Source organism: Thunnus maccoyii, chromosome 17 (assembly GCF_910596095.1).
Source record: "Thunnus maccoyii chromosome 17, fThuMac1.1, whole genome shotgun sequence".
In the NCBI taxonomy this organism is placed as follows: Eukaryota; Metazoa; Chordata; class Actinopteri; order Scombriformes; family Scombridae; genus Thunnus; species Thunnus maccoyii.
Genome location: NC_056549.1, coordinates 565,001 through 582,871, shown reverse-complemented (window position 1 = coordinate 582,871; position 17,871 = coordinate 565,001). Strand labels below are relative to the sequence as shown.

Here is a 17,871-nt window from a genome sequence, read left to right as displayed (position 1 = left end):
AGCTGAAATGTTTCTTCATGCTGATTGGCTGTTTTAAATATATCTATTTAATGTTTGCAGGTATAAATATTCCAAAAGAAATTTCTATCCAAGTTAAAGAACACGTACAATCATTATTTTATTTTTAAATGCAGCCCTCATTTTACTTAAAATGAGAGCAGAACATTTATTTACTATTAGAGTATTTATTATTTAAGACATCTGTGTATGTACTCATTCACACCTCATTTCAACTGTATTAATTTCTCTGTGCGTTGAAGTAGCAGCTGGAGGCCAAGAATCAGCCATCATCTGATGTGTGATATAAACTGCAATGTGTCAACTACTGAAACAATGTATTTACGTGGCTTTATGACATATATACAGGTTGTGAAATTGATTTAAATACAGTCACTCCACTGTTACAACTGTCCCAGTGTACAGGGACGGTTGTAGCAATATTTGTAGTAAGGACTCTTGACAGAAAAAGGCCGGTCCCTCTTGGTCTGGAACCAGGACTGAGGAACAGAGTGAAGGCTTGTTAGATTATTAGATGGTCAGTTGGCTTCATCTACTGGACAGATAGTAGAACTACATCAACTGATGTTTGGTCTCTCTGACACTGACTGGTTAAACTGGTTTTCATGTCACTGATGTTTTTTAGACTGGGACTCTGAAGTTATGAGGAAATGACGGCGTCCTCAGATCAAACCCACACAGACACCAGGACTGACGAGGCAGAACGAGCAGCTTCTTCTCTCCTGATGTTTCCTCGACACATGAAGGTGGAAAGTGTCTGTAAGTTGACCTGAAGTGAGTTCAGCAGGTGAGAATCCTACCAGAGAAATCTGTAAATGTCTGATCAACACGACTAAAAACTGTGTTTTAGAAATGTGCGATATTAAAATGGAGGACAACATCAGATATATTTATATCCTGGCTGATCATTTATTAACTGTTTATGTATCAAGTAGGAAATTTAAAAGTGTTAAGAAATTAGATAAATAATTACAACTGTATTATCAAGTGTTCATTAACTGTTTAAAAACCAGTTATAAATGCTTCATAAGGAGTTATAGTTGTTAACAAAGACATTAATAAACACTTTGAAATGTCCTTAAATCTGTTTATATTTACATTATATTGTGTTACAAACCATTTAATAACTGTTTATATGACAAACAGGGGAGTTAAAGAAAGTGTTACCCTGACTGTTTTAGAGAGATCAAACCATAATAATTATCATTATTATTGATATACAGTCAGTTTAAATGGTTTTATATTCAGTTAAACTTCTGCCTGAAACTGGCCTGAAGCAGCTGTCAGATATGATTTACTGAAGATCATTTTACTGCACGTCACAGTGATGTCATCAGATATTTGAATATCGAGGCCGAGACGCTCAGAAGCACAGAGACGCCGAGGGTTAATGTCTGCAGATGGACGCACAGGTAAGAACATCACAGCTGTTTGATAAATGACAAATGTTTTTAGTTTTTATACATTGATGTGTTGAGCTCTGAGAGTAACAATCCTCTTTTTCTCAACATTCAAGATAGAAATTATTGTTGTTCTCTCCAAGTGAACTGCAGCAGAACAGAGGACAGTAACACAGTAAAAAGACAAAAACGTTTCTTGTTTCATTAAAAACAGTAAAATGTTCTAGTGGACAAGAAAATGATGATTTATAATTGAGCAATTGAATTTCTGAACCAAATAACCAATAAGATCACAGCTCTGCCATGTTCTTCAGAAATTAAATATGTCAAGTTTTGGTCATTTTATTACATTTGCTAAAAATGTCTAATTGAGCAGCTCCTCAGGTTCTCAGTGACCTGCTGGTTCCTCTCAGGGCTTCTGGCTCATTAACATGAGCTGCATCTGCTGGGAAGTGTAAGGAGCCCTTTAGTAAATCCTCACTTGGACAGATATCTTTTTTTAGTTCTAGGGATCAACATGTGGAGCTCTTTATGGATCCTGATGCGGAACATTTTAAACTCAAACTGAAACACTTTTTAAAGAAGGATCAGTCATGTAGTCATGTGATCTGCTGCTTGTTGTTTTATGAAACTTTTATGATTTGTTTGTAAGTTGTTTCTGTTTTGTGCTTCTTTGTGTGTATTTTGTTGTTGAGTTTTGTGTTTTTTCATTAAATGTATGTCCTGTATATGTATTGTTGAGTCTTGTGCAGTTTCATATGTATTTCACTGTTGAGTTTTATGCATTTTAAACATCTGTTTCATAGTGTTTGTCGACTGAAATAACAAACAGAATTTTAACAGCTTTACTGATAAGTGCAACAAGACAATCACAGAGACAAATCCTTTGTCCGATGCAGTTAGGAGATCATTAGTGACTTTCACCAGTCCTGTCTCTGTGCTATGATGCCTCTAAATCCTGACTGAAAATCCTCAAATAAACTATTGTTGTGTAGAAAGTCACATAAATGATTAGAGACTGCTTTCTCAAGAGAGAGGAATGGAAGGTTAGATATAGGTCTATAATTGGCTAAAATGCCTGAATCAAGAGTAGGCTTCTTAAGAAGAGGTTTAATTACAGCTACTTTAAAGGACTGTGGTACATAGCCTGTTACTAAAGACAGATTGATCATATCTAGTAAAGAAGTGCTAACTAAGGGTAAGACTTCCTGAAGCAGCCTAGTTGAGATGATTAATAATTGATTGATTGAATTGAATGATTGATAATTTGCGGGTTAGAGATTTAAACCATGGAGCTATGCCCTTTTAAAGGGGAGATGGAGTGAAGTGCTATTCGTAATGAGCCTGCAGCACTATCAACAAGATTATCAGTTTGGGAGGAACTAAAGTTAACATAAGAGTCCTCTGTAGTATTGAGACATGGCAGTGAATTCAGTACTGATGGAATTGCTTCCTTAAATTTAGCTACAGCACTATCAGAGAGACATCTAGTGAGGACATGGTGGTGTGTAATCCAGTAATAGGAAGTCAAAAGTTATTAAAAAATGATCTGATAGAATAGGATTTTGTGGAAAAATTATTAAATGTTCAATTTCAATCCCATAAGTCAGAACAAGGTGGAGGGTGTGGTTAAGACAGTGAGTGGCTTTATTTACACTCTGAGAGAAGCCAATTGAGTCTGATAATGAGATAAATGCAGCACTAAGACTGTAATTATCGACATCCACATGAACATTAAAGTCACCTACTATAATTACTTTATCTATGCTAAGGACTAAGTTTGATAAAAACTCAGAATTCAGATAAAAATTCAGTTTCATTTTGGTCTACTAATAAACATATTTCTAGATATGAGAGCAGCTCCATCCAAAGTGGGATATATGCCGTCTCTCCTAATCAGACCTGGTCTTCCCCAGAAAGTCTGCCAATTGTGTTCAATAAGTGGTTTAAGATTTGAAAAGCTGCTATCAAAGCCCAACTGTGGCTTTTGAAGTGTTTTAATAAAACCCAAAAAGTTCTGCATAGATGTTCCACATTATTTTTGGAAACATTTGATGGAAACAGTGAGCAGCAGAGTGATGAGATGGGATGTGGGGAACGTTTTGTTTAGGTAAAGACTTTCTTTATTTCTGACAGGGAGAAAAAACGGTGGAATCTAACCCTAAAGAGGACCTCTTGAGAACTTTACAGAATTTGGCAGAAGATGACTTTAAAACATTCAAGTGGTACCTGGAGCAGCCTGAGGTCCTGGAAGGCTTCCCAGCAATCCCAAAGTGTAGACTGGAGAAGGCGGACCGGTTGGACACAGTGGATCTGATGGTGCAGACCTACAGCGAACACACTCTGCAGGTGACCAGAAAGGTTCTGAGGAAGATGAATAAGCAATATTCACACACCATCTCAGAACGTAAGTCATGCTCAAACTGTTATTATCAGTAACAAATCTCACATGACAATGAGATCCGGGCATGGAATGAAATTTTATAATATCAAGAAAGTGTTTTTGCACAAATATGAAATGTTATAGCTAAATTTAGTCATTAAAATGCAACACACCCAGGCATCATGTGATGTACACCTGTCACACATAACTGATGAGCCACACAGAAGAAGTTGTCAGGCTACAGTAGCAAGCCTGATGCACATCAATGCTGGGAAAAAGGACAGTGGTGTATCCTGACATGTTGATATGAGTCAGCCTGTGATAACACACAATGAGCCCGTAACAAGTAAAAATCTGCTCACCACCACAGTGACCATGGAGGATCAATTCTACAGTACCTCAAGGTTGGCAGTGTGACCCAGCAATGAATCAAAAAAATCTTTATCACATGCTGGCTGTCATATCTCATATCATATTTCATGTCTCCCTTCTCTTTTACATATCCCATGTATATAAACAGTCAGGGTTTGTGGATTCTTCTTAGCGGGAGGACCAGTGGTTTATCATTAACTGGTCTTCAGGGATGGTGGCAGCAATCACAGAAATTTGTGTCAGTGAATAAAGACAGCTTTTCCTTGATTTCCTGGTTCCTCAAAGGTGATCCCAGTTCACAGGACTACGTAATCAGTTCCTCCAAGGGTCCTGGACATAGTCCTCAGTGCAATTCAGCATTCTCTTTGAGCCCCTTGGGGTTGCTGATCTATAATGTTACTGCCGTTAGCCATAACTTCTGCCACAAAGACAGGTGAGCTCTCAGCACTGTCAGTTCACAGTGACTGCTGCAGGTTGGTGGCAGTTGGGTCAGGTGTAGTCCTTTTCCCCAACAGTTCCACCTAACTCAGTTTGAGCTGTGATCATTGTCTACTACTGAGGGAGCCACACTCTGCCAAGTGAGGGCCAATTCATACTTTCCATGTCTGCGTGGCCATGTGGGTCTCTGCAGCCGCTGGACTGTCACACTATGAGTGCGCCACTAAAGCAAACAGGATGCTTGTCTCATGTACTGTATGTACAATATGAACTGTATTCCTCTTGTCATTAAGCTTTTTTTTTGGCAAAATACAGGAACTCCTCAGCTACATTCAGACTGAAATCAGCCCTGTGTAAAACAATACAAGGGGGCTGTGTTGGTGTGGGCATGTTGTTTAACGTACCAGTGAGACAATGAAATATGATCCAGTAAGTCCGGGTGCAGTGACAGATTATTGTGTTTAAAGGCTCGTCAGAAAAACACTGCAAAACTGCAAACTTGTACACGTGTATGCAGACACCCGATTGTATGATGTGTGGAACTATGTTTCCTGGATAGGTCCTTTTCTGAAGTTCCCAAGGGTGACAGGCATGGGTATGGGAATACTCATGAGCCCATCCTGAGCAATGTTGTGTTTCCCCAGGGGATTCCCAAAGAGGCAGAAGGGTATTGGGAGGCCAGAGGGATTGAAGCTTCAGTAGTCAAGAAGGCAAAACTCTGGCTGAGCCAAAAGGTTTGGGAGAAGTCTCATCCAACTCGATGGTAGAGGTTAATAAGGTAGTCAAAGAGGTCCACAGTGGTAAGGTGCCAGAGGTGGATGAGATTTGTCCTGATATGTTGAAGGCTCTGGACATTGTTATGCTGTCTTGAGTGACACACCTCTTCAATGTCACATGAGGGTTGGGGACAGTGCCTGTCAACTCAGTGGTGATACTCATTTTTAAAAACGGGACCAAAGGTTGTATTCCAACTCTTTGGGAGGCACATCACTCAGGCTACACCAGAAACCAATGTGAGAGTGCTGGGGGGGAGGCATAAACCAAACCTCAAATTCAGGAGGATGTTTTGGTTGTATAATTGTTATTTTATTTATCACAATACAAAAAATATTTTGATCTAAGGAAAAATTTTGCTGTTGAATCAGAAATGTGCACAATTATCAGGAAACTACTAAAACGTGATCTAACAGTACTCTCTTATTTATGTTGTCTCTTTTCTATTAATTCAGAGATTCTTGCCCAGTGTCAGTGTAAACTCAAATCCAAGCTGAAAAGAAGATTTCAATATTTATTCGAGAAAATCACAAAATCAGGGAATTCAAAACTTCTAGAAGAGATCTACACTGAGATCTACATCATAATGGAAGAAACTGGAGAGGTCAACATGGAACATGAGGTCAGACAGATTGAAACAGCATCCAGGAAACCAGACAGACCAGAAACAACAATCAGACAAGAGGACATCTTTAAAACCTCACCTGGAAGAGATGAACCAATCAGAACAGTGATGACAAAGGGAGTGGCTGGCATTGGGAAAACAGTCTTAACACAGAAGTTCACTCTGGACTGGGCTGAAGACAAAGCCAACCAGGACATACACTTCACATTTCCATTCACTTTCAGAGAGCTGAATGTGCTGAAAGAGAACAAGTACAGCTTGGTGGAACTTGTTCATCACTTCTTTACTGAAACCAAAGAAGCAGGAATCTGCAGGTTTGAAGAGTTCCAGGTTGTGTTCATCTTTGACGGTCTGGATGAATGTCGACTTCCTCTGGACTTCCACAACAATGAGATCCTGACTGATGTTACAGAGTCCACCTCAGTGGATGTGCTGCTGACAAACCTCATCAGGGGGAAACTGCTTCCCTCTGCTCACCTCTGGATAACCACACGACCTGCAGCAGCTGATCAGATTCCTCCTGACTGTGTCAGCATGGTAACAGAGGTCAGAGGGTTCACTGATCCACAAAAGGAGGAGTACTTCAGGAAGAGATTCAGAGATGAGGAGCAGGCCAGCACCATCATCTCCCACATCAAGACATCACAAAGCCTCCACATCATGTGCCACATCCCAGTCTTCTGCTGGATCACTGCTACAGTTCTGGAGCATTTGTTGAAAAGTAGAGAGGGAGAAAAGCTGCCCAAGACCCTGACTAAAATGTACATCCACTTCCTGGTGGTTCAGGCCAAAATGAAGAATGTCAAATATGATGGAGGAGCTGAGAGAGATCCACACTGGAATCCAGGGAACAGGAAGATGATTGAGTCTCTGGGAAAACTGGCTTTTGAGCAGCTGCAGAACGGCAACCTGATCTTCTATGAATCAGACCTGACAGAGTGTGGCATCAATATCAGAGCAGCCTCAGTGTACTCAGGAGTGTTCACAGAGATCTTTAAAGAGGAGAGTGGACTGTACCAGGACAAGGTGTTCTGCTTCGTCCATCTGAGCGTTCAGGAGTTTCTGGCTGCTCTTCATGTCCATCTGACATTCATCAACTCTGGAGTCAATCTGCTGGCAGAAAGACAAACGACATCCTGGTGGTCTAAAGTCTTTAAAGACAAACCTAAACTAAAACATCTCTACCAGAATGCTGTGGACAAGGCCTTAAAGAGTCCAAATGGACACCTTGACCTGTTCCTCCGCTTCCTCCTGGGTCTTTCACTGAAGACCAATCAGACTCTCCTACGAGGCCTGCTGACACAGACAGGAAGCAGCTCACAGACCAATCAGAAAACAGTTGATTACATAAAGAAGAAGATCAGTGAAAATGTGTCTGCAGAGAGAAGCATCAATCTGTTCCACTGTCTGAATGAGCTGAATGACCGTTCTCTAGTTGAGGAGATCCAACAGTACCTGAGATTAGGAAGACTCTCCACAGATGAACTGTCTCCTGCTCAGTGGTCAGCTCTGGTCTTCATCTTACTGTCATCAGAAAAAGATCTGGACATGTTTGACCTGAAGAAATACTCTGCTTCAGAGGAGGCTCTTCTGAGGCTGCTACCAGTGGTCAAAGCTTCAAATAAAGCTCTGTAAGTGGGTGAACTGCTGGATATATGAACAATTCAAATATGTTTAATTTTAAACATGATAACAAAAACATTTGTGTTCATCACTAATTATTCGGCAGGCTGAGTGGCTGTAACCTGTCAGAGAGAAGCTGTGCAGCTCTGTCCTCAGTTCTCAGCTCGCAGTCCTCTAGTCTCAGAGAGCTTGAGCTGAGTAACAATGACTTGCAGGACTCAGGAGTCAAGCTCCTGTCTGCTGGGCTGGGGAGTCCACACTGTACACTAGAAACTCTCAGGTCAGGATTCAGATGTTTTAGTGAAGATGATCAACATCTGTAGGATCTTCCTGCTAACATGATTTTCTAAAACACTGAATTAACTTTATTTTCTGAATTCTAGTCTGTCAGGATGTCTGATCACAGAGGAAGGCTGTGCTTCTCTGGCCTCAGCTCTGAGCTCCAACCCCTCCCATCTGAGAGAACTGGATCTGACCTACAATCATCCAGGAGGTTCAGGAGAGAAGCTGCTGTCTGCTGGACTGGAGGATCCACACTGGAGACTGGACACTCTCAGGTATGGAGAGATGAGTTGCAGCCTGTTTCTGTGTCACTCTGACAAACTGAGGAACACTGTATCATGTTGAACAGCAGTTAGGACTCATGTTGGATAGAAAATCATTCTGACTGTGTTTCTTCCTCCAGGTTGGAACATGGTGGAGAGCACAGGTTAAAACCTGGTCTGAAGAAGTGTAAGTGTGGATTTAATTTGATTCATGACAACTAAACAGCACACAGTCAGTTTCTCTTTAAATACAACGTTAGTCTGTTTGGTATGTATTCATAAAACATTACTGATAAAATGTGTCATTAAACTTCATAGAAATGAACAACAGATCAGAACTTAAACAGAGAATAAATCCATCAGGTGTGTCAGATGATAAACTGCTGCTGTGTTATTTCTTCTTCTCTTAATCAGATTTCAGTGAACTCACACTGGACACAAACACAGCATACAGATACCTCAAACTGTCTGACAACAACAGGAAGGTGACACGTGTGGAGGAGGATCAGTCATATCCTGATCATCCAGACAGATTTGACTGCTACTGTCAACTGCTGTGTAGAAGTGGTCTGACTGGTCGCTGTTACTGGGAGGTCGAGTGGAGAGGAAGAGTTCATATGTCAGTGACTTACAGAGAAATCAGAAGGAAAGGAAACAGTATTGATTGTTTGTTTGGGTTGAATGATCTGTCCTGGAGTCTGAAGTGCTCTGATGTTAATGGTTACTCTGTCCATCAAAATAAGAAAGAAACAGAAATCCCCTGCCCCCCCTCCTCCTCCTCCTCCTCCTCTTCCTCCTCTGTCTCTAACAGAGTAGCAGTGTATGTGGACTGTCCTGCTGGCACTCTGTCCTTCTACAGAGTCTCCTCTGACACACTGATCCACCTCCACACCTTCAATACCACATTCAATCAGCCTCTGTATCCTGGGTTTGGGTTTGGGTCTGATTCCTCAGTGTCTCTGTGTCGTCTGTCTGAGGAAGAGTCTCCTCCTGTGTAGACAAACAGTCACACTGCTGACTGAAGACAGCTGCTGAAATCACTGTTCACTCTGTTGTGTAGGGACCTCACAGGCCAGACTGCATGTTTTACACGCTAAGGAAGAAAGGGAGTCCTTAAGGGACTCAGTCTCCCAGAGTCCTCTGGGTACTTTGCACCTGGAAGTTAACTCCACCCATGGACCTAGCTCTAAGCTACCATTGGTCAGTGAAGTTTACCTATGATCCTCCGTGATGTCATCAGGTCAACAAAATCAGAGTTGGCCTTTATTCTGGCTTCTTTTTCCCCTGGACACTCAGCTGCTCAGCAGCAGCTGCTGCTAGGCTCTACCTCTTTCTCCCCACTGCTGCTGAAGCAACAGCGACTCCTCTTTCTTTTCTCTCTGGCTCTTCTCTATTGGACTTCTCACACTGCAGGGGCATTGCAGCATGCAGCTACACTTGCCCCTGCTGTGAAGCTCTCTGTCTCAGTGTGGCCTGCTAACAGAGCAGACACACAAAACTCTGTTCTTAACGGCAGGACACAATGGCCTGCTTAAGATAAACCAAGATTCAGTAAATAAGTTATCTTGCACCAGCAGCTATGAGACAAGCCAGCTGATTTTACAAGCACAGGAGCCACAAAGCAGTGTTAGCTTGCCACGGATCACCAACTCAACAAAGCAGCACCTCTTCCCCCCAAAAACTTGTAACAACTTGGCCTAACCTAGCCTAGCCTAGCCTAGCAAAGCATAGCATAGCATAGCATAGCATAGCATAGCATAGCATAGCATAGCATAGCATAGCATAGTAGCACACATGGCTAAGCACAACACTGATAACTTTGTCAACTTACATGTATTGATTTGATTTGATCAATCAATCAATCAATCTTTATTTATATAGCGCCAAATCACAACAAAAGTCATCTCAAGGCACTTTTCACATAGAGCAGGTCAAGACCGTACTCTTTAATTTACAGAGACCCAACAATTCCCCCATAAGCAAGCATGATGTCATTCACTTAGCTTTATTGTTATGACGTCTATTCATAGTTTGGTTTTTGGATAGCCACACTGCTAAGTTAATTTTAGTTCATGCTTTACACATGTATTCATAGGTCTGGAGTTATATCCAGCAACTAACACATTTTGCATGCAAACTAACTAACATCTCTTTCAGCCTGGCACCTGACACTCTCTTTTAAACATAAACACATTTACACACTTTTTGTTCTGACACATGTTCATGCTTAAATCCATTATGTCATTGTGGAGGCAGAAATCTCAGGTGTTGAAGGTTCATCACAAGTTCAATGAAAAGTAAATATATTTTGTATGCTTGTTTGTGTAATCCGTATTTGTTACTTTGAATCTTTTCAGTTACTAAAGATTTGTTTTAAGAGAAAATAAATAAATAAATAATGAAAATGTGGGTGATGTTTTGGCAAATACACTAAAGCACTGCTATAACAAATATTTACCATGTTTAACCAAATATTGATCATGTTTCTGTGAAATAGTCCAACTCAAACCCAACAAAACCCACTTTAACCCTCATCCTGGTTTTTATTTTTTATGAATACCGCATCTTTTAGATAATTCAGTACGTTTCTTAAAAGATAAATTATGTTTTTTATTTTTAAGGATCTCAAAGATAACATGTTTTTGAAGTGAGAGTGAAGGCTACATGCAAGAACGAGGAGATGAAGGTGATACATGCATACATTTGTGCACCCAGATTTTGTATATTTAATTTAAGTTATCCAATCAAAAACAGGATCAAGAAAAAACACCTTAAGCCATGTAATCTTTATTGTCTATTATTTAATTGAAATTTAAAATATTGCAGAAATGTTGCATAAAACATGTTTAAAACACAGTTATCTGAGAGCATGGTCCCAGTTTTGCTGACACTCAAACAGTGAAAACCGTTGGAAACCACAAAAATAGGGAAGTTTTCAGCTTCTCCTTTTTCTGGAGGACGTTTGCAGGGATCTGAAGGACAGTGATGATTAAACTTGACGTGGTATGGGACAGCCACCATCAAAACCAGACCCTCCCTGACACAAAAACCATCTAACTCCACTCAACCCCAGTCTTCATGCCACTACATATGGGGGGTTCTTATGCACTGCAAACTGCTGGGGCAGAGAGGCAACTGGAAAACCAGCATCCACTCTGCGGCCAGGGACGTGCTCCAGAGAAACTGCTCTACCAACGTTTGTTGCCACTAACGCCATCCAAACCTAACAGGGGATAAATGGGTCAAAAACAATGGCTACCCCAACCAAGGCATTGTAGTTCAAATGGACCAACATTTACCTGATTTAAAACACTTCAACTAAAACAAACAAAACAAAGTTATATAAATAAAACCAAAACTGGGGACAAGTGCTGCTCCTCTACTCTGAACCCCACCAGAAAAATAATTCTTACCCCAAGTTCTGAATCCAGGGAAGAAAATAATTTACAGTTTCATGTGTGAAACTCCTCCGAGTGGACAATATTCAGAAAAACACAAATGGTGTGTTTTTACAAATATTTATTCCCTACAAATATTTTAAAATTATTTATTTTTGGGAAGAAAAAAAAAATCGAATAACAGCGCACAGCGAGGTAACATCTCCGTCTCTCTCCTTTGCTGTCTGTCTTTGTGTCATGGATGTAGAAATACCAGCAGTTCTGTGTGACTGGCAGAGCTGAGCTTTGGCTGAGTGGTCGGTGCAGTTGTCTTTGGTCTGTGAGACTGTGGTTCAGGACTTGGAGTGGAAATCCTCTTTGCAAAATAGTTTATTGACAAACACTTATTTTAACACTTAAATATCCTAAAATTAGAAGTATAGTAAAAACAAAAACAGGATTTTTACACCTATTTCCACTTTTATTCAAATACAAATACAAATACTGGGCTGTCTGCACATCCCTAATCTGGATACCACAACATACTCAAGGTTTTAAACAAAAGAGGCCAACGAATAATCCTACAAAAAGCCAATATGACTCAGATTTACAACAGATTAAGGTTATCAAAGAAAAAGCCCTCATCTATCACACTCAGGACGAGCCCCCAAATGTCACAAACTGGCTCAGTTTGAGAGTCATTTGCAAAAAAAGGGAATCACAAATGAATAAAGTTTCTACAATGACATAGTCAGCTAGGTCAGTAATGAATGCAGTGTGTGTTTGTGTGTGTGATGTGTGCAAACAAAACACAACCCCCCACCCCAACTCCCACCAGCTCCGGAGCCAGGAAACCAAACCAGCCTCACATACAGAAGGCAGAGAGGGACGTCACAGTGTATATTTACTTTTAATTATTCATAAAAACAGGGTCAAGAAAAAACCACGTAATCTTTACTGTCCGTTATTTAATTAAAATGTATAATATTGCAGAAATTCAGTATAAAACATGTTTAGAACACAGTTACATGAAAGCATGAACCAAATTTTGCTGACACTCAAACGGTGAAAACTGTCAGAAACCACAAAAACAGGGAAGTTTTCAGCTTCTCCTTCTTCTGGAGGACGTTTGCAGGGATCTGAAGGACAGTGATGATTAAACTTGACGTGGTCACTTTCTTGATGATGAAGAGAAATCTGAACAAACGGCTGGATATAAATTTCAGATCCATCAGGTCTCCTGCAGAATTCTTTTTGCTGGAAGAAGAAGAAGAAGAAGAAAAAAGGAGAAGAAGAAGAAGAAGAAGAAGACAATCTCTGCTCCAAACTGTCACCTTACAGGTAAATTAAACTGACCTCACTCCTCCTTCGCAGGTGGATCAATAACTCTTTTACTAATAACAGTAAATATTTCATTACGAGACAAAGTCCTGCATTTAATAGTATTTGTAGTAAAATGAGTCTGTGGGATTTGAAAGTACTGATAGTGTTGATTATTGTTGTTATTGATGAATATGAATCAATTATCTGCGTATTGCCCCAATTTGTACATTTTTGCAGAGAAATATTTAATCATCTCATGTTGTGACATTTTGAGGAAGAAGTTTTAACAGTTTAAACAGCCTCAAGATGATTCAAAGATTCAAAAATTCTGTTCCACAAATCTGACTTTTCTGTACTTGTTGCTGTTTCTTGCAAAGCGTTTTAACTCTGCAGGCCTCTACACATTATTCAAACTAAAGAATCTAACTGGGGAACATCCCTGTTTGGTTGAACTGGTTTCCAAAAAGAACTGGTTGCACTTTAGATTAAAGCCTGCAAATTACAGTGTAACTATTTAATGCATACAGAGTATTAATAAAATACTTACTGGGTAGGAAATAAGGAAACGGAAAGAAGTTTAAGGGACTTAGAAATAAATTTCACTGTCAGTAGTTTTTTTTAATGACAGAGAACCTGTTTAATAATTTGATAATTACAGTAATATTGTCACATGGAAATGAGAGAAAACAGACTAACAGAGTTGACATTGTGATACAATTAATTGTAGTATAATTGTAGTGTAATTTACTGTAATGTACTGTAACTTATAATATTCCTACAAAGTATTGTCTTTACGAGGTTACATTAACAGTTTTTAGGTTTGCTATTTTACATTATTATTATTGTTGCTGGGAAACCAAAACTCAGGCAAATCCTGAGAGGAAAAATGTTCCTTATCATTGTATAAATAAATTATGTATCGTTTGTATGATGTATGTTAATATATTTGTCATGTTTTTAAAGTATCCGTGAATACATGCAGCTGAGATCTGTTAACTTAAAGTAAACTCGCATCAGCACAAAGCACTGGAAAAGCAGCAAAAACTCCTTTATTATAGTATATTATTGTATATAGTATCATTATATTATACTGTATAGTATAGAATATTACAGTATATAGTATATATTGATTCTAATGTATGTGGGCATTCTCCTATATCCTATATAAAATATTTACACTGTAATTTATTTGCTGTAATATAACCAAATAATTTATCTCAATCTGACATCAAAAACTGCATTAAACAGAAATAATACATCATGTAGCGCAGAGTTCGATAAATTTTAAACTCATATTATAGTTATAAAACATACGAAGGTCATTTTACCTTCTTTCCTAAATTTAATCTGTATTTGCTGTTTAATGTTTTCTGTAAATGTGGAATCATGTTGTAATTACTGATACCTTGCTGAGTAAAATACTCTGGAGCTCAAAACAATCCAATGTCAAATTCTACTTACTGTTTGTCTGTTTGATTTCTATCATTTCACACTGTCTTCATCAGCAGCTGGAGGTTGATGAGTTGTGTTGACATGTGAGTGCAGTAGCTGTTAAGATTTCATCCACAGGACTTTACATCCATGTTAGGAATTAAAATTCAGGACCACATGTCTGACAAAGCTATCCCCACTCAAGGCCCACTTACTCACTTTCTCCGCAGCATCCGACCTGGAAAACTGGATCTGTGGAACTGAATCAAACACACACTTTGACCTCTAGTTGTGAAAATCTTTTCAGGTTTTGAGTGACGTAGGTGTCACCAGCAAGAGTTAATCCTCATCATCATCATCATCATCATCATCGTCGTCGTCATGGAGACGAGGATGTTGTTGTTTTCCGTTCTTCTCTGGACTGCTGGACACTGTAAGGTTAAAGGTGAGACAGCAGATTTCCTGCTTTATTACAGATCATCTAACAACTGAACTACGCTGAATATTCACTGAAATGAGAAACACAGGAGTGAGAAACGGTTCTGTCAACCTCCTGATGTCTAAAAGGTTCCTGAAAAACCTTAAAACGTTTCATTTCTCACTCCCTCCAGGATTTCTGTGATTATTGCAGCCAAAAATGTTTGATTTTGCAGCAGCTTTTCCCAAAAAATGTGATACAATTTGCATCTTATAGCAGGAACTGGGAAACATTGCAAGCAAAGTAAAATAATGTGATTTATTTAAACTGGTACCAGTGAAGAGTCGTATGTAACGACATCCTGCAGATCACAGAAACAACTATATTTCAGCTGAACATGAGAGCCATGAGGACTCAACGTTCTATAAAACAGAAAATACTGTACTTGAGTTCCATTTATAACCTTTATTAAATAAACTTTCAGCTCAACATCAGCAGCAAATAAAATCAGTCAGTCATCAAATCTAGTTTGATGTTTATGTTTGCGGCAGATTATGTCTCCTGACTCACCGAATCAAACCTCATGTGGGAACATTTGGTACAATTCTCTGGTGTTTGAGTGTCGGTTGGGTCTGATGTTCTCTGGTGTTTTACTGCCGGTTTGGTCTGATGTTCTCTGGTGTTTTAGTGCCGGTTTGGTCTGATGTTCTCTGGTGTTTTAGTGCCGGTTTGGTCTGATGTTCTCTGGTGTTTTACTGCCGGTTGGGTCTGATGTTCTCTGGTGTTTGAGTGTCGGTTTGGTCTGATGTTCTCTGGTGTTTAGTGCTGGTTTGGTCTGATGTTCTCTGGTGTTTTAGTGTCGGTTGAGTCTGATGTTCTCTGGTGTTTTAGTGTCGGTTTGGTCTGATGTTCTCTGGTGTTTTAGTGCCGGTTTGGTCTGATGTTCTCTGGTGTTTTAGTGCCGGTTTGGTCTGATGTTCTCTGGTGTTTTAGTGTCGGTTGGGTCTGATATTCTCTGGCGTTTTTCTGTAAATTCATCTTCATGTGACTGATTCTTTCTCTTCTGTTTGTCACAGATCTGTCGGGGAAGCAGTTCACTTTTCCCAGTGATCCCAGTGGTGTAAACGAGCCCCACGTTATTCTTCATGTCAACACTGTTTCCATCCCTACGATGACCGTCTGCCTTCGGTTCTTTTCTCAACTGAAACGGACTCAGGGACTCTTTTCTTTGGCGACTCGCGACCACAGCAACGCTCTGCTGCTGATGAAGGACGGTCAGGGATCGTACAAGGTCCACTCAGGCAGCGATTCATACTTCTTCCTGAATCTACCGACCCACGAGCTGGACTGGAACTCGATCTGCTGGACCTGGGACTCTGGGACCGGGCTGACCCAGGTGTGGCTGAACGGGCTTCGTACCTCCCAGAAGCTAATGGGACTGAACTATGTAGTGAGCGGGAATCTGAGCATCATCATCGGTCAGGAGCAAGATGAATTTCGAGGTGGTTACAACTTGAACGACTCGTTTGAAGGGGACATTACTGACCTTCACATGTGGGACCACATCGTGTCTGCATGTGACATCCGGTCCTACATGAATCAGGGTTCCTTCGATCCCGGGAACCTCCTCGACTGGAACAACCTCAGCTACAGAGTCTCAGGGAACGTCTTCATCCAGGACAGCGATTTCCAAGAACCGATCTGTTAGTAATGAGTTTTGTAGTAAAGACGTGGCTGAATCCAAATACATATTCAGAAAAGCACAAATACTGAGCTTTATGAATATTTATTCTGTACAAATATTTTAAAAATTATTTGTTTTTGAGAAGTTGTGACTGATAATGTAGCAGGTAACGTTTCTGTTTGTCTGTCATGAGAGAATAAACAGCTGATCTGCTCACATGTCTGATAGATTATAGATTATTACAGACCTGCTGCAGGAATCCACCTTTAACACTTTTAATATCCTAAAATTAGAAGTGTAGTCAAAACAAAAACAGGATTTTTTTCCTTTTATTCAAATACAAATTATTTTGCTGCCTCAACAAATACAAATACAGTCAGATTAACACGTTATCTCAGCGGGGATCTTTGAAACAAAGCGTTCTCGATTTCACCTCAGTTTTATTTCCTCGCTGCTGATTTTACTGAAATGATTTTATAACTCAATAAGTTTGTAGAAAGTTCTTACAGTTTGTTCTTGTGGCCCAAATTCTGTCCTGATTCAAAGTGTATTGAAGTCAACAAGAAACTGAAACCAGTGATTACTTTATTGATTAAGCAGCACAGAATAAACATTCTGACTGACACATCAGGATCTCGTGTTGATGAGCTTAAACTCAGCAGCAGCGTTAGTCTGTATCTGCATCGTGTTTGTCTGAAGGAAAACTCTGATAAAGGTTTGCTTTGAAGATTCATTCTTGATCTTTCAACCACATGTCATGATCTTCCACAGCAGACGGAAACGGTGAAGTTCAGGTTTCAGGAAAGAGATTCTACTGTCAAATTTTACTTTATGTTCTATTAAAATACTTTAACATTTTACATTTGAATTGATTGTATGTGCAACAAACATTTGTTTTATTTTGAGCCTGACATTTCATAATATTGTGTCATCAGTTTAATAAACTTTAATTTTTAAATGTATATTTCTTGCACCTCTGGCCTGATTATCACTGCTAATAAAGTAACTAATAAAACATTTTATTATGTTTCCTGCCTGTAACTTTACAGTAGAAACAGTAGAAACAGCAGATGTGTTCAATGTTTCTGATGTTCATCCAAAGTTCACAGAATCACATTTACAGTCATAACTTCTTTTAAGAAGAGCGCGCGAAGCGCACGCGCACGCGCTCGCACGCTCGCATGCAGATGTTGGCGGCTGGCACTGCGGTGACCTCTGACCCCGCCCACAGGACGCGGACGTGGTAGAGGACTGGGGCTGTGATTCACCGCACAGACTCAACTTTCCACCGGTTACCTGCTGCCGGAGGTCCGACAGTAAGCAGAGCTTCCACCGGGAGACAGAGACCGTCCTCCCGCCTCCGGTTCTCCGGTCCTCCGGTCCTCACGGTACGGACACATCTGACTTTATATCTAACATTTAATATAAATGTCTGTGTTACTCAACAGTGTCAGTTTAAC

General features: G+C 40.0%; 2 protein-coding genes and 1 pseudogene across 14 annotated transcripts in view; all 3 read left to right on the top strand.

Moving 5' to 3' along the window:
- The first annotated feature begins 763 nt into the window (after positions 1 to 763).
- LOC121881948 lies at positions 764 to 9,221 on the top strand (annotated as a pseudogene).
- A 5,431-nt stretch (positions 9,222 to 14,652) lies between these two features.
- Positions 14,653 to 16,444, top strand: LOC121881939 (C-reactive protein-like). Its single transcript, XM_042389796.1, has 2 exons — positions 14,653 to 14,754; positions 15,804 to 16,444. The coding sequence occupies exons 1-2, from the start codon at positions 14,691 to 14,693 to the stop codon at positions 16,433 to 16,435; spliced, it is 696 nt and encodes a 231-aa protein (XP_042245730.1). The 5' UTR covers positions 14,653 to 14,690; the 3' UTR covers positions 16,436 to 16,444.
- Positions 16,445 to 17,585: 1,141 nt separating this feature from the next.
- The window catches only part of LOC121881886 (inverted formin-2-like), a 21,223-nt gene continuing 20,937 nt past the window's right edge, over positions 17,586 to 17,871 (top strand). For 8 of the 13 annotated variants that reach the window (XM_042389687.1, XM_042389684.1, XM_042389689.1 and 5 more), the window contains exon 1: positions 17,586 to 17,799. The gene's annotated coding sequence lies outside the window, so the exon portion shown is untranslated. The remainder of the gene's footprint in view (positions 17,800 to 17,871) is intronic. The other 5 variants (XM_042389690.1, XM_042389692.1, XM_042389691.1 and 2 more) reach the window with 1 other exon arrangement.

Excerpts from the sequence above, each read along its gene's own strand:
- LOC121881939 (XM_042389796.1), top strand. The coding sequence starts at position 14,691 with ATGGAGACGAGGATGTTGTTGTTTTCCGTTCTTCTCTGGACTGCTGGA. Across the intron at positions 14,755-15,803 it reads TGGACACTGTAAGGTTAAAG|ATCTGTCGGGGAAGCAGTTC; the intron begins GTGAGACAGCAG and ends TGTTTGTCACAG.